The sequence below is a fragment of the Ambystoma mexicanum genome, chromosome 6q (assembly GCF_040938575.1).
Source record: "Ambystoma mexicanum isolate Mex_15411 chromosome 6q, UKY_AmexF1_1, whole genome shotgun sequence".
Taxonomy (NCBI): Eukaryota; Metazoa; Chordata; class Amphibia; order Caudata; family Ambystomatidae; genus Ambystoma; species Ambystoma mexicanum.
This window is the reverse complement of record NC_090937.1, coordinates 1,670,386,150-1,670,411,633: the sequence shown is the minus strand read 5'-3', so window position 1 is coordinate 1,670,411,633 and position 25,484 is coordinate 1,670,386,150. Positions and strand designations below refer to the sequence as shown.

At 46.9% G+C, this 25,484-nt stretch overlaps 1 protein-coding gene across 1 annotated transcript in view; it reads right to left on the bottom strand.

The window, feature by feature from the left end:
- Positions 1-25,484, bottom strand: part of LOC138515428 (zinc finger protein 208-like) — a 410,867-nt gene that overhangs the window by 231,175 nt on the left and 154,208 nt on the right. The window contains exon 4 of the mRNA XM_069630272.1: positions 19,305-21,749. Within this exon, the coding sequence (XP_069486373.1) occupies positions 19,305-21,220 (1,916 nt within the window). The 5' untranslated portion in view covers positions 21,221-21,749. The remainder of the gene's footprint in view (positions 1-19,304; positions 21,750-25,484) is intronic.

The following is a 25,484-nucleotide window of genomic DNA, read 5'->3' as shown; positions in this document are numbered from 1 at the left end:
GTGTAATTGATTTCAGGAGGCGAGAATTTGCGGGACCAAAATGCCACGGGATGCAACTGATTGGTTACCGGGTCCTTTTGTGATAGAACTGCCCCCATGGCAAGGCTTGAAGCATCAGTTTCCACGATGTAGGGGAGTTCGGGGTGAGGGTGTTTTAAGATTGGTGCAGAGATAAATTTAGTCTTCAAATCCTGGAAAGCTTGTTCCGCCTCGGTAGACCATTCAAAACGTTTGTTTTTCTTTAACAAGGCAGTGATGGGCTGGACTATTCGAGAGAATTCGGGGATAAACCTGCGGTAAAAGTTAGCGAAGCCTAACATGCTTTGCACACCTTTTACGGAGGATGGTGATGGCCATTTGAGAACTGCATCGACCTTCTTTGAATCCATACGCACTCCGCCAGGTGATAATATGAATCCCAAGAATTCAACTTCAGTCACGTTGAAAACACATTTTTCCAACTTAGCGAAAAGTTTGTGTTGACGCAATCTTTCGAGGACCATTTTCACGTGTTTCCGATGTTCAGATTCCGATGAAGAATAAACGAGGATGTCGTCAATGTAAACAACAACACACACATCTATGAGCTCTCTGAGGACATCGTTCATAAAATATTGAAAGGCGGCCGGGGCATTGCAAAGTCCGAAGGGCATGACCTGATATTCAAATAGCCCATACTTGGTGCGGAAGGCCGTCTTCCATTCATCGCCCTCTTTTACTCGTACCAAGTGGTAAGCTCCTCTAAGATCCAGCTTTGTATATATGCATGCTTTTCTGACTTGGTCCAGGAGTTCAGGGATCAAAGGTAACGGATATCTATTCTTAACGGTGATCTGGTTCAGGGAGCGATAATCTATACAAGTTCTAAGGTCTCCTTCCTTTTTTGGAACGAAGAACAAACCTGAAGAAGCAGGGGACTTGGAAGGACGAATAAACCCATTTGCCAGGTATTGATCCAGGTATTGTCGAAGGTGAAGGTTCTCAGGCTCGGTGAGGGCATAAATTCTACTACAAGGAGGAGTAGATCCAGGTATCAGGTCTATCTGGCAGTCATAAAACCTATGAGGAGGTAGAGAGTTAGCCTGATCCTTCCGGAAAACATCTTGGTATTCTAGGTATTCGGGAGGTAACTGGGGAGTCTCTGAAGAAATTGCTGCCAGTGCAACACCAGGTGGTGTCACACCTCGGCTCCGTTCCACACTACGACACCGTGCTCCATACCTACCTCAGGGCTGGCTGCGGAAAAGGACATTCGACAAAACTATTGCGCTGCGCCGTTCTCTTCGGCATTCTGCAGTGCCATTCCTGATGAAGTGGAAAATGCCCTGGAGGCTAACGACTACTGCAACAGCCAGACGGTTCCGAACTACGATTCCCATGAAACCTAAGGGAATTCGTAGTCCTTAACATCACGTGATCTCCACTCACTTCGGCTCCACCTTCTCATTGATATAAGCGGCTGCTGCCTGGAGGCCGCTGCTTCTGTCTGATAGTTACAACCGTCGCTTAAGTTCCTTCTTTTTCGCCCTACTTCCTGAAGCTCCTCCTTACGGTTCTATTCTGCTTCATCCCGTGCTCAGGTAAACAAACCCTCTTTTGAACTAAGGACTGCCTGTCTGCCTGCTGATTCTGTTACCTTCTTGCTCGCCAGTGTACCGACTTGTGGATTGTTATAAGGACTGTCTGCCTGCTGATTTGGTTACCTTCCTGCTCGCTCGTGTACCGACTTTTGGATCGTTATAAGGATTGTCTTCCTATTTGGCTCAAGAGTTCAAGGACATTGGTTGTATCGGATTCCGTCCTTTAAAGTGCACTTTGGGGACGCCTTGCAGTTGTGCACCTACCCGGATCTAGTGCGTCCCTCGTTCCGCCCGGGACTAGTTACCCAACTAACATTCCCCGTTTATTATTTTGCACTATCGTTGTTGTTCTGCATCCTGGAGTAAAGGGAACTGTGACTTCCTAGGGGACTATCAGAACATTGTGGTATCAGGCTCCTAGGATTGGGTTGTTCAGGTACTATTCTGTCCTATCCCCATCTATTGATAGTCGATGTTATTCCAAGTGATTAATTGTATGTTGTTTCTTGCAGCTGGGTCCGTGGCGGCGCGTTTTCTCCCCGCTCTTTCGGGTGATCGGTCCCTCTGTCTGGCTTACATATCAGCAGTGGGTCATATCATCAGAAAGGTCGTTTTTCCCTCATAGAGAGGAGGCTCGGGTGGAGGCTCCAACCCGAGCTCTTCAATCAACGCACAGTCTCGCTGGTTTGGCCTTCTATCTTGTCCACTCCCGTGCGGTGAGTAACAAAAACAGAAGCCATGGAAGAGACGGACCCTTTGGCTGCTCTGGTCCGTTTGGTATCCGACTTACGGTCGGACATGACAGCGGCATATGATGCCCTGCACCACCGTATTGATGGTTTGCAACATTTCCCGCCTCCCCACACACTGGGGATAGACACATCTGGTGCCACTGCTTCTGGTTCCGGTGTCTCTCCGGCCTCCACGTCGGGATTTACAGCAGCCCCTGTTCTCATGGCCACACAGTTTCCATTGGCCCCGCCAGAACGCTTCACTGGCGATCCAAAGCATTATCGGACATTCATCAATCAATGCAAACTGCACTTCCTTTGCCGCCCCGCAGCCTTTCCCAATTCAACCACAAAGGCGGCGTTTGTCCTCTCACATCTAGGAGGGACGGCTGCAGCCTGGGCCAATCCGTTACTCGAAGCAAATAGCTTACTATTGTATGACTGTGATGCCCTCATCACCGCCATGAACAGGGTTTTTGATACCCGTTATAAATCCCAAGCTACAGACCTAGAGTTCCTGAACTTACGTCAGGGTACTTCTTCTCTGTTCACTTATCTTACCAGGTTCAATCAACTCGCTGCTGAGACTGACTGGCCCGAAGAAAAGAAGTCAGCAGTGTTCTATAAAGGGTTGTCAGAAGAGTTGAAGGACACCCTAGCAACGGTACCAGTAGTCCCTACCGTATTTGGTGAACTCCTGGACCTGGTATTACAGATTGACGCTAGAAGAGCTGAAAGGAAAGGGGAACGCAAGTCAACTACACCAATACCCCCTCCCTTGGATTCTGTCAGTCTTCCTTCTTCTGTTCCAGAACCTATGCAGGTGGGAGCCGTCCGAGGTCCTTTAACACCTGCACAACGGGAGCACCGGCGATCCCATAATTTATGTATGTATTGTGGATCAGCCGAACATTTGCTAATTGACTGTCCAAAGAGACCCCACAAAAAGGCGGGAAACGCCAGAACCCGGCGATAGACGGAGTCCCTACGCCGGGGGTATACTCTTTGGACTCTCACGGGGTCGCTTTTGCCCCGGTCAGCCTGCCGGTAGTCTTTACCGTGACCCCTGACACTTCATTTTCATCCCTTGCCATTATTGATTCTGGGGCCACCGGTAATTATATGGACTACGAATATGCTGTAAAAAACAACATACTAGTCCTGTCTAAAGCTCAACCCGAAACTGTACATGCAGTTGACGGTACATCCTTGATCTCCGGTCTGGTGACCCAAAACACGTATCTGCTCCGGATGCAGACAGAGGACGGGCATGTGGAAACCTTATCGTTTGACTTGATCAAAGCTCCCCAGTTTCGGGTCATATTGGGAATCCCTTGGCTACGACACCATAATCCCTCTATTGACTGGGCAAACAGGGTGGTTCAGTTCCCTTCCTCCGTGTGCAATGAAAAATGTTTTCAGAACACAAGTGTGTATCCAGAATCATCCTCTCAGGCGTTGGTAGCATCCATGGCAGTCATCGGGGCCGTTTCTACCCCTACGCACATTCCTTCGGAATACCTCTCCTTTCGGGATGTGTTTGACAAAGGGGGGGCAGATCACCTGCCACCTCACAGACCATATGACTGCCCTATTGATCTGGTGCCAGGTTCTAAAATCCCGGTTGGGAGAGTGTATTCTCTTACCATACCCGAGGACAAGGTACTGAAAGAGTACATCGACAAATCATTGGTCACTGGGTTTATTAGACCTTCTAAATCTCCTGCAGCGTCTCCTCTCTTCTTTGTCCCGAAGAAAGAAGGAGACCTCCGTCCTTGTGTTGATTATAGAGCATTGAATGCCATTACGATAAAAAATCAGTACCCCCTTCCATTGATTTCAGTCCTTTTGGATCAACTCGGGTCTTCTGTCATCTTTACCAAATTGGATCTCCGGGGCGCCTATAATCTCGTCAGAATGCGTGAAGGGGACGAGTGGAAAACGGCATTCAAAACCCGGTATGGTCTGTTCGAGTATCTGGTGATGCCCTTCGGACTTTGTAACGCTCCGGCCACATTTCAGGCCTTTATGAATGACATCTTTCATGACTGTCTAGACCAGTTTGTTGTTGTTTATCTGAACGACATTTTAATATACTCATCCTCCACTGAACAACACACTGAACACGTACGCTTTGTACTACAACGGCTCAGGGAAAACAATCTATTTGTCAAAGCAGAGAAGTGTGTATTCAACACTACCGAGGTTGAATTCCTCGGTTACAACCTTACCAACCAAGGCATCAGAATGAGTCGTTCCAAAGTTAAGGCGGTACTTGAATGGCCTGTCCCTACCTCAATTAAAGCCTTGCAGTCCTTTCTGGGATTTGCTAATTTCTATAGGCGTTTTATCCACTCTTTTTCATCCATTTCAGCCCCCCTCACTGCTCTGACAAGCTCTAAGAAACCATATCGATGGGATGAGGAGGCGCAGAACGCCTTTGAGGCTTTGAAAGCTGCGTTCTCCACCGCTCCGGTCTTACAACATCCTAATCCTCATTTACCCTTTCTAGTGGAGGCTGATGCTTCTGGTTCCGCCATTGGGGTGGTTCTGTCTCAGCGTTGTCCTGACTCCGGGGAGATCCATCCAGTCGCCTATTATTCTAGAAAACTAACCCAATACGAACGCAACTACCCCATCACTGAAAGAGAACTCTTGGCCATTAAGGACGCCTTCTCAGAATGGAGGCACCATTTACTGGGTGCACGTCATCTGGTCACGGTCTTCTCTGACCATCGGAGTCTCCTGGTGTTTAAATCCATGAAATTCCTCACTGCTCGTCAGGCCCGCTGGCATCTCTTCTTTTCCCAGTTCAACTTCACCATCACCTTCCGGCCGGCCCGACTCAACACATGTGCCGACGCATTATCGCGTCTGAATCACAACCCGAGCAATTCTGCATCAGACCATTCTCTATTGTTACCTTGTAGGGTGGTTTGTGGTTGCACACCCCAGCCTTCGCTTCGCTCCCTGGTCTCGGAATGGGTTTCCTCACATGCAGAGGAATGCATGGCCCTCAATCTCGATGTAGTACAGGGATTGCCATACATTCAGGGTCGTTTATACTTGCCACCTGGGGAGGCATGCCTCCGCGCCCTGGAATGGTCTCATGACTCATTAATAGCGGCCCACCCGGGTCAACAAAAAACTCTGGACTCTTTGCGTCGCTGGGCGTGGTGGCCCTCTATGTCTAGGGATGTGGTTGCCTATCTGGCCGCTTGTTCTGTGTGTGCCCAATGCAAAATATCCCGTTCCAAACCAGTGGGGTTATTGCAACCACTTCCGGTGCCGCACAAGCCGTGGTATATGGTCTCCATGGACTTCATAGTGGATCTGCCTCCGGTGGATGGTTTTGATACTATCTGGGTGGTCATTGACTATTTCACCAAAATGGCACTCTTTATTCCTTGTATGGGTCTGCCTTCAGCACCAGTTTTGGCATCTATGTTCCTCAAGCACATCTTCCGTTTCTTTGGTCTACCATCCATCGTGGTGTCAGATCGCGGCCCACAGTTTACCTCGCGTTTTTGGAGAGCCTTAACTGTATCTTTACACATTGACGATCGGTACAGTACTGCCTATCACCCTCAGACGGACGGGCAGACAGAGAGTCAACGCTACTCTAGAGCAGTTCCTCCGTTGTCTGTGCTTACGCTTTCAGTCTTCCTGGTTGACGATGTTGCCGCCAGCTGAATTTGCCTATAATAATTCTTTGCACTCGGCTTCTGGGGTGTCACCTTTCTATGCATTGTATGGACAGCATCCACAGTCGTTGCCCTTGGATCCTTCTGTTCCCTTGGACAATCCAGCGGCTCAGGCATGCGTTCGGGACATCAAATCCGTCCACATGGCAGTTCGTTTGCATCTCCTCACTGCCCAGAATAGGGCCAAGAAGTATGCTGACCGGCGTCGGAGTCCTGCGCCGACATACAAGGTGGGCATGAAGGTCTGGTTATCTACGCGCAACCTGAAAATTCCTGGTAAACGCATGCTTTTGCCCAAATTTGTGGGTCCCTATTCTGTCACTGATGTGGTTAGTCCTGTGGCGGTGCGACTTTCTCTGCCCGCCTCATGGAAATTGCATCCTGTCTTTCATGTATGTCTCCTTAAGCCCTGTCCTCCTGCTACTCGTTTGCCACTCCGCCCCCCTCCCGTGCGGGTGCAGGGCGATGTTGAATACGAAGTGGCGGATATCCTGGACTTCCGACTACGCAGGGGTCGTCCGTTTTACCTAGTTGACTGGAAGGGCTACGGTCCTGAAGACAGATCTTGGGAACCGCTGCATAATATCCATTCTCCTAGACTCCTACGCCGCTTCCATGCGCGCAGGGGGTGGGCGCCGCCTTTGGGGGCGGATGCTGTCACACCTCGGCTCCGTTCCACACTACGACACCGTGCTCCATACCTACCTCAGGGCTGGCTGCGGAAAAGGACATTCGACAAAACTATTGCGCTGCGCCGTTCTCTTCGGCATTCTGCAGCGCCATTCCTGATGAAGTGGAAAATGCCCTGGAGGCTAACGACTACTGCAACAGCCAGACGGTTCCGAACTACGATTCCCATGAAACCTAAGGGAATTCGTAGTCCTTAACATCACGTGATCTCCACTCACTTGGCTCCACCTCCTCATTGATATAAGCGGCTGCAGCCCGGAGGACGCTGCTTCTGTTTGATAGTTACAAAAGGCGCTTAAGTTCCTTCTTTTTCGCCCTACTTCCTGAAGCTCCTCCTTACGGTTCTATTCTGCTTCATCCCGTGCTCAGGTAAACAAACCCTCTTTTGAACTAAGGACTGCCTGTCTGCCTGCTGATTCTGTTACCTTCTTGCTCGCCAGTGTACCGACTTGTGGATTGTTATAAGGACTGTCTGCCTGCTGATTTGGTTACCTTCCTGCTCGCTCGTGTACTGACTTTTGGATCGTTATAAGGATTGTCTCCCCATTTGGCTCAAGAGTTCAAGGACATTGGTTGTATCGGATTCCGTCCTTTAAAGTGCACTTTGGGGACGCCTTGCAGTTGTGCACCTACCCGGATCTAGTGCGTCCCTCGTTCCGCCCGGGACTAGTTACCCAACTAACATTCCCCGTTTATTATTTTGCACTATCGTTGTTGTTCTGCATCCTATCCTAGAGTAAAGGGAACTGTGACTTCCTAGGGGACTATCAGAACATTGTGGTATCAGGCTCCTAGGATTGGGTTGTTCAGGTACTATTCTGTCCTATCCCCATCTATTGATAGTCGCTGTTATTCCAAGTGATTAATTGTATGTTGTTTCTTGCAGCTGGGTCCGTGGCGGCGCGTTTTCTCCCCGCTCTTTCGGGTGATCGGTCCCTCTGTCTGGCTTACATATCAGCAGTGGGTCATATCATCAGAAAGGTCGTTTTTCCCTCATAGAGAGGAGGCTCGGGTGGAGGCTCCAACCCGAGCTCTTCAATCAACGCACAGTCTCGCTGGTTTGGCCTCCTATCTTGTCCACTCCCGTGCGGTGAGTAACAGGTGGAGGGTGACAAGTAGAGACACATTCTGGAAACTGGACCGTTCTTGCTCGCCAATCAATCAGAGGATTGTGTTTCTCTAACCAAGGTATTCCTAGAATAATCTGAAACTGAGGGGCCTTGATCACATCGAACACGATCTTCTCATGGTGTCCATCTTGACTTACTAGCGTCACCTCTTGAGTGGTATGCGTTACTGGCCCGGAGGCTATCTCCGTACCATCCACCGTAGTAATGACGTCCTTTACAGCCTTGGGACAAAGAGTTAGATTCATCCTCAAAACCATTTCATGATCCACATAATTGCCGATGGCACCGCTGTCGACGTAAGCTTCAATTGCATGTAATCGATCCGGATTATCAGGGCTAATGAGGACCATAGGTATCACGAAATGCGAGGTCACGGAACTGGTTTTCACGCTCGGCAAGAGGACCTCTATTCTTGTCGGGCGAGGTCGTTTCCCTGCTCAGAGTTTGTAACTTTGGTAACTGCAGCTCCTACTGCCTTCTTGGCAGGTTTCACCGGACAGTGTCGAAGAAAGTGCCCTGGGTTTCCGCAATAGAGGCATAATTGCAACTGTTTTCTCCTTTCCCGCTCCTTTTGTGTTAGAGGACCTTTCAGACCCCCTATTTGCATGGGTTCCCCGGAGTCTACTCCTTTGGAAGGAGTTGGCGGTTTGGAAAATACTCGAGCATCAAACTTGGAACGATCGGCCTTCCTGTTCTGCAGTCTGTGATCTATTTGAACGACTAAGTCTATATAGTCCGAACAATCTTGTGGGGGATTCACTACTTGGGCTAACACATCTTTGAGCTCTCCACGTAGACCTCTATAAAACAGCGTAATCCTTTTGTCCTCAGGCCATTGAGTTTCCACTATCAGTCTGTTGAAAGACGCAATATAAGCCAAAAGGTCTTGATTACCTTGTCGCAACGAAAGAAGCTCATTGTCCAAGGCCTGCCCCTGTGAATGTCTTGCAAACAGTTTTTCCATACTGAGCTGAAAAGCTTGAAAATCATGGAGGACCGGATCATCTTGATTTACTAGAGGGATCGACCAGTCTGCCGCATTGCCACTAAGGTACGAAAGCACGAAAGCTACTTTAGCTTGATCAGTTGGAAAGGCTGCTGGCCGGCATAAGAAATGCAACCGGCACTGATTGATAAATACTGCAAACCTCTTTGGGTCACCAGAAAATCGTTCGGGCGGAGCCAGAGGTACATTACCAGGTAGGTTGATCTGCACTGGATTCATAGAGGATGTAGAAGGAAGATTTCCCCCAGATGCGGGTAAGGGGTCTGTCCGGCTTGTGACTGTAGCAATTGTCTAGCGAGATCATCTGTTCGCTCCTTGGAAATAATCAGTTCCCTTCTTAGAGCGTTTGTTTCCTGACGGGCTGCATGCACTTCTGCCCTTAGTTCCCCAAGTAACTGGGCTAGCTGGTCGGTATCCGAGGTTTTCATAGCGCCTGGACGGGAGTTTTGTGGTAGGCTTTGCGTTCTGTAACGCTCACCTGATTCCCGTAGAGGCGCCGGTCTTGACTGGGCGTATACCGTATCTTCAAAGGTGATGTGTAACACACGGCTGGCTCTTTGGGCTGGACCTCTGTGCACTGTATGTCTGACTTGAAGGGTAAGATGTCTGCAGATAGAAAATATGGGATTAAGGAACTGGGTTATTGAATGTCTCTCTCTTCTTCCCTTTCTCTTCTCCTGTAGAACCCCAAAGGTTAACGCTCTCACCTTAGGTAAGTGAACGCCGTGCTCTCCATCTGCCTCGGGGCAGGGTGCTGTAACCAGTTTCTTCACTGGATAAGGGGAGCAGGCCTCTTGACTTCAGAGGACTGCTGTCCGTCGTTTACTGCACAAACGGTAAGTTTTGAGTAATTCTAATGTCTTTAAAGTCTTTAGTAATGATGTTTCTTGTTTTGCAGGGTTCCGGCGATGGCGGATGACGGGCTGAAGTGAGTTGAAGATGGAGCCCGTGTGATGAATAGAAGCGCCTGGAAGCACGTAAGTAAGCGCTTGTTGCCTGCTTCACGATGCGCTCTAACTGTCTTTTTATTTTGCAGGTACAAGTTCGGAGCGGCTGCAGGGTGCCGGAATACCCACTGGGTTAGATGTGGAAAGGAGTAATGGCACGTGAGTATTAAAGTTCCCCAATGTCTTTAAACGCACCTTGTTTTGTCTTTCAGATGCGGGATGCAGCGCCGAAGGCCTCCGGAGCGTGCGAAGAGTTGGTAAGCTTTTGTCTTTCAGATGCCGGAATGCAGTGTGAAGACCTCCGGAGCGCACGAAGAGTAGGTAAGCCTTTGTCTTTCAGATGCCGGAATGCAGCGCGAGGCGTTGGTGACAGCCGATGGACCAGGTAAGTGAAGAGCTGTCACTGAAGACCGTAATGCTAACCTGTTCTTTCTTGTCTTTATGGGTGTTGCTGAAGACTGGATTCAGGATGGTAAGCCTTTTTCCTTAGGCCCAGGATCAGATGCAGAAGACACGATGAGCGTTCTGCTGCAGAGGATGCAGAATAACGCAAAGCAAGATTCATCCATCGGGTGTGGTTTAAATAGCCTCCTGTAGTGCTTAGGTGTCTCCTTCCACAGCCACGCCTAGGTAAGAAAAGAGTTCCTGCTTTCCAGAAGAGTTCCAGTGTTCTGAATCTAGGGAGTGGCTCCTGCCCCACCCAACAGGAAAAGTAGTTCCAAACAGAAGAGGATCAGAGGCTCAACTGGCAGGCAAGTAAGCAGCATGGTCTGCTGCAGGTAAGTCCACCCAAGCATTATGAGCCCGGCGCTTCCAGCGCTGGGACTGGGCATATTTATGAGCCTGGTGCCACTGGCGCCAGGACTGGGTCCAAAAGGTCCCAATTGGGACTGGTTGGCACTCGGAACCTGGGTTATGGATCTGCTTCCAAGGGAGTTGGGAAAACCCTGACCTTTTGGAAGCAGAGATCATGACAACTCCTCTTTTAATATCGACGGATCGTAGATACTAGTCTACCCCTCAGTAAAAACATTAGGCGTCAACCTGGACGCCACCTTGTTCAACCAACATCTGGCACTTCTTGCCCACCGCATTGACGCTCTCGGCCCTAACTTTCAGTGCTATGCGGATGACACTCAGCTAATTTTCAGGCTCCCCTCTGCCATCTCTTCTCCTTCTCTCATCTCTGTCTGCCCTCTTCCTTCTCCCACCTGTGAGGCGAAAACCCTTTCCTTCTCTCCTCATATCTCTGACGTCTCTAAGAAGTCACACTACCAGCTGCACCTCCTCAGAGGTATTCTTCCTTTCCTCTCCTTCCCCCAGAAGTTCAGTCTCCAGAGTTCTGGTTCTCTCTAGGCTGGACTACTGCAACAGCCTCTTTCTAAATCTGCCTGCCTCTACTCTCCGCCCTCTACAACTCATCCAAAATGGGACTGCAAGACTTGTCCTTGGCCTAAAGCCCAGGGATCGTATCTCTCCAGGATTGAAATCTCTGCACTTGCTCCCTGTGGCGGTGAATACTAAGTTCAAGAACCTCTGCATTGTCCACAAGGCCTTCCGGTGCCTGGGGCCTCAATACCTTCAACTCTCTCTTCCTAAATATCTTCCTTCTCGAGCTCTTCGCTCATTCACCTCCAACTCCCTCAGGGTTAGCCACTTTTCCAAGCAGCGAGTTGGCGGTAGATCTCTTTCTTCTGCTGGGGCCTCACTGAAACTTGAGGAGAACCATCTTCGGTTCCGGAAGCACCTCAAGACCTTCCTCTTTGCTTCTGCATTCTCTCCTCCTCTCCTCTGCTTATTCCCTGGCTGAATCTGATACTGCACTGGCTACCTGGCTACCCTCTGATCTCGGGCCCAGGTCCCCTCACTGCAAGTCGCACACCACACTGCCTCCTTGGCAACCTTTGCACTCAGGGACTTTTCTGTATCCTTACAGCCCTACTAGCACTTGACACCTGTTGTCTGTACTTACCATTGCACTTGCCACCAGCTGGCTGCACTCCATTTATTTTCTATATTTATTTCACTGTCATCCTATGTACTGCACTGCCCCCTTCCCTTCCCCCTGCACTTTTCCCCATTCCCCCCCTCCCCTGCACTTGCGCAATCTCATTGTCACCTGGCCTAGTAGGATCGCGGTCTGTCTTCCCTCCGTTTCCCCTCCCTTGCCTCGTTACGCCTTGAAACACTTGTGTATAGGCGCGTTATAAATGCCATATCATATCAATGACCCGACAAGTAAATGCAATATCTTATGCTGCAGCCTATTCAACCAAACTTCTCAATCCAGCTAGGCTCTTCCTCTCCAGGGACAACTGCCCATCGCCCGAGCTGTGTTATCGGCTCGAGGCTCGACTACTGCAATGTCCTTTTTGCAGGCACATCCACCCACAACCTAAAAAGACTCCAAACTATCAAGAATAATGCGCTACGGGCTGCCCTTAACATCCCACAATCTAAACACATCTCAGCTCCCTGGAAAAAAGCCCACTGGCGAGCCGTCAAGGACCGGATTCTGTTCAAGACCCTCCGTATCACCCACAAGTGTATCTCTAATACAGCCCCTCCGTACCTAGTAGCCAACATCAAAAAAGTACAATCCAACAGACCCACCAGAACCCAACACTCCCACAAGCTAAGTCAACCCAAGTTCAAATGATCAAAGCTGGAAGATCCAGTTTTCCTGTCTTGAATGCCAAATATTGGAACTCACTCCCACCGGCCCTCAAAACATGGTTACTCTCACACACCTACAGCCCCCCATTGGAGCCTGCATACTGCATGATCCAAGATTCAGTTACTGCCACGGCATAATCTATGCACTCACCACCTTCTGAGACTATTATCATGCATGTAACTGTGCCCTCTCACCTTGCCTGGGTCTCAAGCTATAAAATGATTCATTTCATCTGCACCCATGCCTTGCCCAACCTGGTCCCATGTAACTGGTTTAAACGCCCTGAAAAACTCCCTGATGCCCCGGGATAGTGTGCGCTCTACAAATGTCAAATAAATAAATATAAAAATACAAATACCCTTCCCCTTTGGTCTAGTCCAGTTTTCCAGCCTGCATTTGTTACCTAGATTCAGTTTGTACCAGTATCCTGCTCAGTTACCTTGTACTAGCCCCCTGCTCCGTTACCTTGTAGCAGTACCAGTACCCTGCTCTGTTACCTTGTACCTGGAACCTGCGGTTACTTTGTACCAGCACCTTGCCTCTCTTACCTTGTACCAGCCCCCTGATCAGTTACCTTATACCAGTACTGTGCTCCTGGTACCTTGTACTAGTACCGTGCTCATGTTACCTTGTACCCGTACCTTGCCTCTGTTCCCTTGCACCAGTTCCGTGCTACAGTGTTCTGCTTCCAAGTCCCTGCTTTCCTGTTCTGAACACCTTTCCCGTTTTGGGCTTTTAGAGTCTGGTTAGTGTTGTATGGTGTCCTCACCTGTGCCTCTGTGTATTCCTTTGTACAGATCCTGTCGCCTATACCTTAGGAGGCAATCTCTGCCCCTTCCTTTGTCTCATTTTACTTATAGTCTATAGCGTATTTCATGTTACAATGTTTTGCTTTCTTTTCCCACAGAAGGCATTCACTGTATGTTCCGGCTGGACCTACACGGCTTGACTCGTGTAAGTGCACTCCTTGTCTGTGTCTTAGGTCCAGATACAGAGGTCACCCTTGCTGCCCCCTTCCATGCGCTTGAAGGATGTGGTGCCTGTAAGAGTAACTTGCACTAGTGGGATTCCTCATTGCCTGTCCAGTGCATGGTTCCCATCCCTTCTTGTTCATCATCAAAGTCTGGCCATTCTTCCTGTACCATTGTTCTGATTTACCTTGTCTGTTAGTCCCTCTCGTTTAGTCTCCTGCTGTATGCGCTTGCCTGTCCATTTATGTCAGCATATCCACCCAAACCTATCTGGGTGCCCTGTGTATCCCCTGACACAAACATAATGGGCAAAAAGTAGCATCTCTTTGTAACTCCTGCCTATAAGGTGATGCCCGACACCCGGGAGCTGGTTTTAGCTCCTGCTCATCGAATCTTAATTTAGAACCCTCTAGTTATTTTAGTACTCCTCTTTAGCTTGAAGCACTTGCCCTCTTAGGTTAATGTTACCTTTGTACGTCACCTGTTTTCTTATATATTTTTCTGTTTGTTATGTTTTGTCCCTAGTATATGGCCAACTTTCATACATCCTTATAAACTGGCTCTCCTTTGTTCTCATCTTTGTGCTGTTGTACAGGAAGCCTTCATGGGAATGCCTCCTCCATCTGTAAATGCACTTTTGTATGTCATTTCTGATCGAAATTGACATCTCTGTGATTCAAATAAAGACACCTATTCCCTTTCCCGTTTACTCAATTTAATTTTGTGTTTCCTGACCAAGATTAAACAAAAGATTCTCTGTTGCAACAATGCTTTTACATCAAGGCTTCGACATGAGGATGCAAAGACATGAAGAAGTTTAAACATACCAATATTTCTTTAACTAGGAGTTGTAGTGTCAAAGCACTTTATTTCTACTTATGATTTCTTAGTGTGATCAATATCACCAAATTCTGTACAATATATAAACTTATTATATTTCACAATCATTTTGTTCAGCTCTGAAATTATACTTCACTTTCAGATTCAATGTAAGTGTTGCTACTTCCATTTCTATCTTTTGACATGTATCCTTACTATTAGATATGTACAATTAAGAATCACATGCTACAAAATAAACCCTGTAGGAGTCTGCATTTGTATCCAGCTCGCGATTCAGCACCCCAATAAATAAAGTGCACAATCAGAGAGGATATTTCAACAGCCACTCGTCATAACACCAATGATTTGTCTTGGAGGATCGGACACACTACTGACATTATCTCAAAGGTAGGCTGTTATTTTACATTATTACATTTGTGGAGAAATGTTTTCAGTAATGCAATGTTACCTAATGTGACTTATTGTCCCTTCTAAAATACAAAAGTGTGATTAGCCCACACTAACGTCTGCCCAGCTGAATGTGGCAAGCAGTTCATATACAGGAATACCACCCATTTATTATTTTAAATAAGCGCCCCAAATGTACATTAAAAACTTTTACAAAGAAAAGAAAGACATTGATTAATTAGGACAAGATTATAAAACACATTCACAGAATGAAAAAGAATGAAGACATATTAACATTGCTATGCATTCTTGACTGAGTGATCATCAGAGCAGCATCACAGATCCCTCGCATTGGTGTCTTTCCTAATATAACACTCAATTCCCACTAACTGCAAATGTACTCTGAATCTTGCTATCATTTTATATTGAGAGTACCATTAACCAATGTTGGACAGATATTTTTTCATAATCATGCTGGCTAGATTTTTACATAGTGCAATTAATATTGTAGTGATGTGCCATTTCTACCTCAGTTTCATTTATTGTTACAAAAGAGTGATTTGACAAAGGACACAATACCCTCTTCTGCAGCGTATATCTCCTTAGGCCTATCTTAGACCAGGGTCCTATCCACTAATTTCCTGTCCTCCATTAAATGTAGGCGATGATAGACAGTTTTGAGTATCCTAGGATAGAGATAACATGCATTCCCCATGCCTGCCCATATTAGTCATGCTTAAAATGGCATGTGGTCTGCGCCACAGACCAGGCCTTCTTGCTAAATGCACAGTGCTATGAAAACAGATTCATATTTAGTGAAATGCAAAAGCCGCAAGATCTGCCATTTCATGTTGCAATGAAGTACAGCAGAGTTTTTTTCATCAGCCGGGCTGCACACCAAAAGCCTGGAACATCGTACTCTTATTGTGTAAACATTGCCATTCTTTGCTATGTAGGCTTTTTCTGGGACGGAGGCTAATGTACTCTCAAAATATAGATAACGGCAAACATTGTGAACTACAAAATGCAGTCCATTCTGTAGTTCGCTGGCACAATTGTTGGAACAATTCCTAGGGCTAAATGACATGTTCTTGGCCAGTATGTGCACAGGAAAAGTGCTGTAAGCTAGAACATAATGTTTGGAACATTTCCTAATTGCTGATAAAGGTCAGGGATAGTAGGCGTGGAATAGGGACGGGCCGGAAAAGTGTATAACAGAGTGAGCTCACCCCTTGCACACAGCTGTTCGGGGGCTGAGCAGGAAAACTAGGATGGAGAAGGCTGGAAGGAGAGGAAGAGCAGTAAGGCTTCCCAGATGGGAAGGGTCCACCCCATCATAATTCTATTACTGGATTTCTGAAGCCCCAAGCTGGAACCTGGCTACTTTGAAACATTTTGAATTCTTTTTGAGCTGCTTGGGGAAAGATCTTTGCTGCTTCCTCCTCCCCCCTCCGGCACTTCAGCACCCAGCCTAAGAGCAGACACCTTATTCTGGATAAGCTATATACTGGCACCAGCAAGTCCAATGGACATTTAATTCTTTTTGAAGCACTTTATCCTATTTTGATTCATTTATGAAAAAGACAGCTCATGGTGCAGTCTTTTACGATTCTTTCCAATTTTATCCTTTTTTTAAAATTGTGGATTTTTCCAGACATCCAGTGTATTCCAGCCCTCTTCAACTCCCAACCTTCTACAGTTAGTATGAGTAGGCCTTTTACCCTTCATTTGATATCACATTGAGAAAGGTATTGATTGAGGCAGATGGCTCTAGGAGATTGCCTATCATGATTTGGTGAGGCCGGTGCTAGATTACCTATCATGATTTGGTGAGGCCGGTGCTAGATTGCCTATCGTGATTTGGTCCGGCCGGTGCTAGATTGCCTATCGTGATTTGGTGAGGGCGATGCTAGATTGCCAAGGATGATTTGGTGAGGCCCTTACCAGATTGCCTATCATGATTTGGTGAGGCCGGGGCCAGATTGCCTATCATGATTTGGTGAGGCCGGGGCCAGATTGCCTATCATGATTTGGTGAGACCGGTGCTAGATTGCCTATCATGATTTGGTGAGGCTGGTGCTAGATTGCCAAGCATGATTTGGTGAGGCCGGTGCTCGATTGCCTATCATAATTTGGTGAGGCCGGTGCTAGATTGCCAAGCATGATTTGGTGAGGCAGGTGCTAGATTGCCTATCATGATTTGGTGAGGCTGGTGCTAGATTGCCAAGCATGATTTGGTGAGGCCGGTGCTAGATTGCCTATCATGATTTGGTGAGGCTGGTGCTAGATTGCCAAGCATGATTTGGTGAGGCCGGTGCTAGATTGCCTATCATGATTTGGTGAAGCCGGTGCTAGATTTCCTATCATGATTTGGTGAGGCCGGTGTTAGATTGCCAAGCATGATTTGGTGAGGCCGATGCTAGATTGCCAACCATGATTTGGTGAGGCTGGTGCTAGATTGCCTATCATGATTTGGTGAGGCCGGTGCTAGATAGCCAAGCATGATTTGGTGAGGCTGGTGCTAGATTGCCTATCATGATTTGGTGAGGTGGGTGCTAGATTGCCAAGCATGTTTTGGTGAGGCCGGTGCTAGATTGCCTATCATGATTTGGTGAGGCCGGTACTAGATTGCCAAGCATGATTTGGTGAGGCTGGTGCTAGATTGCCAAGCATGATTTGGTGAGGCGGGTGCTAGATTGCCTATCATGATTTGGTGAGGCGGGTGCTAGATTGCCTATCATGATTTGGTGAGGCTGGTGCTAGATTGCCTATCATGATTTGGTGAGGCCGGTGCTAGATAGCCAAGCATGATTTGGTGAGGCTGGTGCTAGATTGCCTATCATGATTTGGTGAGGTGGGTGCTAGATTGCCAAGCATGTTTTGGTGAGGCCGGTGCTAGATTGCCTATCATGATTTGGTGAGGCCGGTACTAGATTGCCAAGCATGATTTGGTGAGGCCGATGCTAGATTGCCAACCATGATTTGGTGAGGCTGGTGCTAGATTGCCTATCATGATTTGGTGAGGCCGGTGCTAGATAGCCAAGCATGATTTGGTGAGGCTGGTGCTAGATTGCCTATCATGATTTGGTGAGGTGGGTGCTAGATTGCCAAGCATGTTTTGGTGAGGCCGGTGCTAGATTGCCTATCATGATTTGGTGAGGCCGGTACTAGATTGCCAAGCATGATTTGGTGAGGCTGGTGCTAGATTGCCAAGCATGATTTGGTGAGGCGGGTGCTAGATTGCCTATCATGATTTGGTGAGGCGGGTGCTAGATTGCCTATCATGTTTTGGTGAGGCCGGTGCTAGATTGCCTATCATGATTTGGGGAGGCCGGTACTAGATTGCCGAGCATGATTTGGTGAGGCTGGTGCTAGATTGCCTATCATGATTTGGGGAGGCCGGTACTAGATTGCCGAGCATGATTTGGTGAGGCTGGTGCTAGATTGCCAAGCATGATTTGGTGAACTCGGTGCTGGATTGGCAAGCATGATTTGTGAGGTTGCCCATTACGACCTTGTGAGGAACGTTGATCAGTCTTAGTATTGATTTGAGGTAGAGGCAAATGACAATGGTTCAACTTTTCCATTAATGATTCATTGCATTTTTAAGTGTGTTGTGTATGGTGATAATAATGGTAATGTTTCTTTATTACAAATTTCTCAATTAACAGATATGAGTGTAAGACGCAGTCATTGAGTGTTCATTGCCGAGTGACAAGTATTTGAACATGAATATTAAGTGTGAAGTATGGGGCATCTATTTGAACTACGGTGTATTGATGTGTTATGCAAGGTACATGTCTTTTAATACACACCAAGGGTTAATGGGTCAATACAAATATATGTGACATTGGTAAACCTCTCCTGTGTTGGCAATTGAGAGCAGCCGCCTACTGCAGGGGTTGTTGCCTGCTCTCTTTACTGTTGCACAGTGGCATGTACATGCCTTCCCTACCCCTACTCCTATCACAGCCCCTGGTGGTCGGGGCAGGGGGGATTTATTGTCACTACCCTGGGGGTGGAGAGAAGGCTCTGGTGGTAGGGGTGATAAAAATCACATCAGAGCACTAATAGAGGACTCATGAATAACCAGTATTTCCTTCTCCCCAAAGCTTTTTCCACATTCATGGCACCAAAAAGGTTCCTCCCTCATAGGTGTACTCCAGTGTCAAGTGCATAAACAAGTAATGTAGTGCACATACACTTCAAGTGGCCTCCTAGCGCTAAACTAGTATGACAGCTCATCAAAATGCCAATGGGGGGGGAACTATGGCAATGTTTCCAGTAGTCATGAATTTACCCAAGGCCTTTAAGATTGGTATCCCATCCTAAATTTTCCAGAAGGGGTGCTTTTCCATGAGCAGTATTTCACCTAATTGCAATTATAACCAATTTGTTTAGGAGGCTCTGATTGCAATTCACTGAACCAACAATTAAACAGTTTCAATGGTTGAAATACAAAGTAGGAAAACGTTGGGTGAGGTAGTCTTCATGGAGTTATCCCTCCCCAGGCATCTCAATCAGTCTCATTGGGAATAAGAGCCTTCTCAGTGCTGATGACAATTCACACAAATGTGTTTTCCGGTGATAAGAGCACAATATTGGGGCGAGGGATATGCCAGTTTTGTACCAGGTCTCTCTCATTTAGTAACAGCATTGAAGGCTTTACATGTATGCTTTCTCTGGTGAACAGTAAGGTATTGCTTTAGACTGAAAGCTTTATCACATTCATTGCACTGGTAAGGTTTCTCCCCAGTATGTATCCACTGGTGAGCAATAAACCATTTCTTATGAGTGAAGGTTTTCCAACACTCAGTGCAGTGATAATGTGTCTTACTTATATGTGTTCTCTTGTGGGAAATAAGGTGACCTTTTAGAACAAAGCTTTTCTCACATTCAGTGCACTGATAAGGCTTCTCACTGCTATGTATTCTCTGGTGACAAATAAGCAATTGCTTCCGACTGAAGCTTTTCTCACATTCAGTGCACTGATGAGGTTTCTCACCCGTATGTGTTCTTTGGTGGGAAATAAGATGACCTTTTAGAATGAAGCTTTTTTCACATTCAGTGCACTGATGAGGTTTCTCACCTGTATGTGTTCTCTGGTGAATAACAAGCAATTGCTTCCGATTGTAGGTTTTCCCACATTTAGTGCACTGATGAGGTTTCTCACCTGTATGTGTTCTCTGGTGAATAATAAGCAATTGCTTCAAACTGAAGGTTTTCCCACATTCAGTGCACTGATAAGGTTTCTCACCCGTATGTGTTCTCAGGTGGGAAATAAGATGACCTTTTAGAATGAAGCTTTTCTCACATTCCGTGCACTGATAAGGTCTCTCACCCAAATGCAACTTCTCATGGTAAATAAGAGAACCCTTGTGAATAAAGCTTATCCCACATTCAGGGCACTGATAATGTTTCTCACCTGTATGTGTTCTCTGGTGAACTACAAGCCCTTGCTTCTGACTGAAGGTTTTCACACATTCAGTGCACCGATAAGGCTTCTCACCAGTATGTGTTCTCTGGTGCATAATCAGCAATTCATTAAAATTGAAGGTTTTTCCACATTCAGTACACTGATAAGGTTTCTCACCAGTATGTGTTCTCTGGTGAACAATAAGATTGCGCTTCTGACTGAAGGCTTTCTCACATTCAGTGCACTGATAAGGTTTCTCGCCCGTATGTGTTCTCTGGTGAACAATAAGATGATCTTTGTGAATGAAGTTTTTCCCACATTCAGTGCACTGATAAGGTTTCTCAGCCCAATGCAACTTCTCGTGGCAAATAAGAGAATGCTTGTAAATAAAGGTTTTTCCACATTCACTGCACTGGTAGGGTTTCTCACCAGTATGCGTTCTATGGTGATCAATAAGACTGCGCTTCGCACTGAAGGCTTTCTCACATTCAGTGCACTGATATGGTTTCTCACCGGTATGTGTTCTCTGGTGAATAATAAGATGATCCTTGTGAATGAAGTTTTTCCCACATTCAGTACACTGATAAGGTTTCTCACCCAGATGCACCTTCTCATGGTAAATAAGAGAACGCTTGTGTATAAAGCTTTTCCCGCATTCAGTGCACTGGTAAGGTTTCTCACCAGTATGTGTTCTCTGGTGAACAATAAGACTGTGCTTCTCACTGAAGGCTTTCTCACATTCAGTGCAGTGATGAGGTTTCTCACCCGTATGCGTTCTCTGGTGAACAATAAGAGAGTGCTTCCCACTGAAGGATTTCCTACATTCAGTGCACTGGTAAGGTTTCTCACCAGTATGTGTTCTCCAGTGAACAATAAGACTGCGCTTCTCACTGAAGGCTTTCTCACATTTAGTGCACCGATAAGGTTTCCTATCCAAATGTATTCTCTGGTGAACAATAAGATGATCTTTACGAATGAAGGATTTCCCACATTCAGTGCACTGATAAGGTTTCTCACCTGTATGTATTCTCTGGTGAACAATAAGTAATCGTTCATACCTGAAGGATTTCCCACATTCCGTGCACGGATGAGGTTTCCCTCTGGGATGCAGTCTCTGGTGGTCAATGAAAATGCCCTCCATTGTGAAGCTTTCCCCACATTAAATGCAATGCTGAGGGCTTGCCAACTGTACTTTTTCAGGCCATTAGTAAATTACCCTTTTGACTGAAGAGATTCCAACATTCAATGCATTGTGTGCATGTGTAGTCACAGGTACTTTATACAATACAAAAAAAGCAATGTCCTTGTAATCTTATGTATAAAATGTCTCTCAAAAGTCTTCAATCATGTAGAATAGACTACATTATATGCTATTCCTACAGTATTTATATGTTGGTGCCCCTTTGCCTTATTACATGCATGTCCATGTCCATTATTTCACTGTTGAATATATGTGTGGCCTCTCTAAAGTCAAAGATGTTAACATGATACTGTTTTATACCCTTGCTTTTAGTAAATTTCCTCACGCCAAGTTCCTTATTACTTTGCAATGACAAATGGCTTCTTGGAGATCTGTAGCAATCGCATTTTCCACCAATGAAACTTTCCCCTTCATGCTTCTAGGATACAATTTCACAATCACTGTTGTAGCTGGTCTCTGTATTTATCACCTGTTGAAATAAATGAAGATTTTCATTTTTAGTTTCCACATTTATTTGTTCATTTATATCACGCCTAACAAGCCCATAGGCATCAGTGAGCCCACAACGACAACCAAATACATATACTTAAACAAAAAACAAATAATAAGAAGAAACAATAAACTTCATTGACAACTACCACAAACATATGTAACAAGACTCTCAAGACTTGCAAGTCTCATCTATGGGGAAAAAGGAGCTGGTGGAATAGTCTTTCTCCAATGGGGTGCCATGTTTTTGATCATATCCTGCTTGTCAGACCCTAATCTCAACTCTAGAGAGGGTCACAACACCCACCTGAGGCTGTGGCAGCGGTTGTCGCAGAGAACAGTGCTGTTCCAGATGCAAGGCTATGGGGAAAGTTGGATCGCAGCATTTGGTGCACTATTAGACAGCAATATTGTCATTGGTCTATCACAAAAACATCTAGGAATCAATTCCTATTACTCACACTAGCACCCGGCTCGCCATCTCTCCCCCACACCCTCCGTCCCCTTTTTCTTTTTTGCCCATTTCCCACCTCCCTCCCCAACCCCACTTAACTGTGTGTTGCAGTGGTTTGCAGGGCCGCTATGGAATGGGAGGAGGGGCTCTGTACGGAGCCCCGCCTTCCCTTTCCATGGCAGCCATTTTAAGACAGTATTTTCAGTCACTGAACGGGATGTGCGAGGCGTCCCGGTCAATGACTGAAAATACTTTTTTTTAGCACCCCGGGTTACCGCTTTGGTAACCTGGGGTGCTAATGGATTTAAGCCCCCCTTTCAAGGACTGGAGCAGGGACTAACGGCCCAGAGCCCCTGTTAATGGCCCTCGCTTCGTTTGGCCCATTAACTTGGGCTGCCGGGCTGTTAGTACAGGGGCTTAACGCCACACTAGACAGCATCAATAACATCCCTGTACAGATTTATAACTAACTGTTTACACACACAAAAAAGTTCCTCTTTATACTGAATAGAAACACACAAAGGATGATCTCACTTTTATTTAGCATTTATGTATATGTGATATCTTGTAGTATAGTCAAACAATATATATGGGATACATTACTCACCGTAATCGTATTTCTGATGCTTGTATCTGCTTAGATTCACATGCTGTGCATAGGCCGACATCTAGTGGAAGCTGCGGAGTATTACAGTTTGTTTTTCGAAAGTCGAAAATGGGCGTCGACACAGGCGTGCCAGTAATACTATCCCTAGTGTGACGTCCACTGTACCCAAGATCCCTCACGCGTGTAGGATCCTCAGATTGTATTTTTTCTGACATGAGGAAGCATGAGGAGTAGCGTGAGTACAGATAATCCAAGCAGATAGACAGAAAAGGTAAGACTACAAGCAATCATGCGCCTTCTCTCGGAGGGGAGGAAGGGTGGGTCGCATGTGAATCTAAGCAGATACAAGCATCAGAAATACGATTACGGTGAGTAATGTATCCCTTCTGAGGCTTGTGGAATCTGCTTAGATCACATGCTGTGCATAGATTAGCGAGCAGTACCAGAAGAAGGAGGTGGGATGTGAGAAGGGTCATGAGCAAACAGGTGTCTTAGAACCGCTTGTCCCACTTGTGTATCTGTCTTGGAATGAGTGTCAATGCAGTAATGCTGAGTAAAAGTGTGAATAGAGCTCCAAGTAGCCGCTTTGCAAATGGTGTCGAGGGGAACATTTGCAATGAAAGCCAGAGTGGCACCAATGCCTCTAGTAGAGTGGGCCCTTGGCGTAAAAGGCAGAGTCTTGTCAGAAAGAGAGTAACACAGCTGTATACAGTTGATAATCCACTTCGAGATAGCGCCCTTAGAGACGCGATCCCCCTCTCTGCCTGTAGCTACGGAGACAAACAGTTGATCTGTTTTCCTTAGCGGTCTGGTTTTATTTACATAGTATAGGACCGCCCTACGCACATCTAGGGTGTGTAGTTTCACCTCAGCCGAGCTTTGCGGGTTCTGGAAGAAAGCCGGAAGCTCGATGGACTGGTTTACATGGAACTTGGATATGAATTTAGGTGAGAACCTAGGGTGTGTGCGTAAAACCAGTTTGTCCTTGTGGATAGTAAAGAAAGGATCCTGCACTGACAGAGCCTGAATTTCACTGACCCTTCTTATGGAGGTAATGGCTACTAAGAAGGCCGTTTTATAAGTCAGGTGTTTGAGACTACTTTTATGCATGGGTTCGAATGGGGGTCCCATGAGCTTAGCTAGCACCACGTTGAGGTCCCATCCTGGCGGTGGGTTCGAAATAGGAGGGTGAAGTCTCTTTACTCCTTCCATGAAGGCTTTAACCACTGGTACTTTCCACCACGAGACCTTGTTATGGGATGTGGTGTAAGCCGAGAGGGCTGCCAGGTGTACTTTCAGCGAGTTAAAAACCAACCCTGCATCCAGCAGGTGGAGCATGTATGTCACAACGTTGGAAGGAGTGCAATCAACCGGGTTGATTTGTTTATTCTGGCACCAGATAACGAATCTTTTCCACTTATCAAAGTAACAGTGCCTTGTATTTGGTTTCCTGGACTCCTTTAGAATGTCCATACACCTCTGTGGTAATTTGAGATGTCCAAACTCTATGACTTCAGGAGCCATGCTGCTAGGTTCATAGAGTTGGGTTCCTGATGCACTGTTTGACCCTGTTGCTGGGACAGTAGGTTGTACCAGGCTGGGAGTCTGATGGGTTCGCACACCGCCATCCTGCGTAGGTGTGGAAACCATGGTTGTCTCGCCCACATGGGAGCAACTAGGATGAGCGTCATAGATTCCTTGTTCATCTTGTACACCACCTTCCTGATGAGAGGAGTTGGTGGAAAAGCGTACGCAAACATCCCTGACCAGTTCATCCACAGGGCATTCCCTTGGGAGTCCGGTTGGGGGAACCTGGATGCAAATCCTGGGCATTGTTTGTTTTCGCTTGTGGCGAATAGGTCTATAGTGGGGAAACCCCACTGAGAGAAGAGATCTTCTACTACGTCTCTGTGAAGGACCCATTCGTGTTCTTCTGGGAGGGAGTTTCTGCTTAGAGCATCCGCTAGGGAATTGAGCTCCCCTGGAACATGTTGCGATGACAGGAAGATGTTCCGTCTGAGTGCCCATATCCATATTTTCTGGGCAAGCTTGGACAGATTTGGCGAACGAGTCCCCCCTTGCTTGTTCAGATAGAACATGGCTGTCGTGCTGTCCGTCCTGATCTGCACCGACAAGTTCAGTAGATGGGGCTCGAACGCCCTTAGCGCTCGGAATACTGCCAGAAGCTCTAGCAGATTGATGTGGTTCTTGGCTACTGAGTGAGACCAGAGACCCTGAGCTGTGTGGTGGAGATGGTGAGCTCCCCACCCAGTCAGGCATGCATCTGTAGTCACCACGGCTTGTACTTCGGGATCGTAAAAGGGTTTCCCCTTTGCGAGATTCTCTCTTGTCCACCAGTGTAGGCTCTGTACGAGTGTTGGCGAAACGACCACTAGATCGTCCCAATGACCACTTGCCTGAGACCACTGTTTCGCCAACCATTCCTGCATGGGACGCATGCGCAGACGCGCGTGGGGGACCAGGTAAATGCATGACGCCATCATGCCCAGTAACCGCATAGCTTTGCGTACTGTTATCTGTTGACCTGACTGATAATGCGGAATTTGCAGAAGTATATTCCGAATTCTCTCTTCCGAAGGGAAGGTCAATCCTTTCTGAGTATCTAGGATAGCTCCTAGAAACTGTTTTGAGGT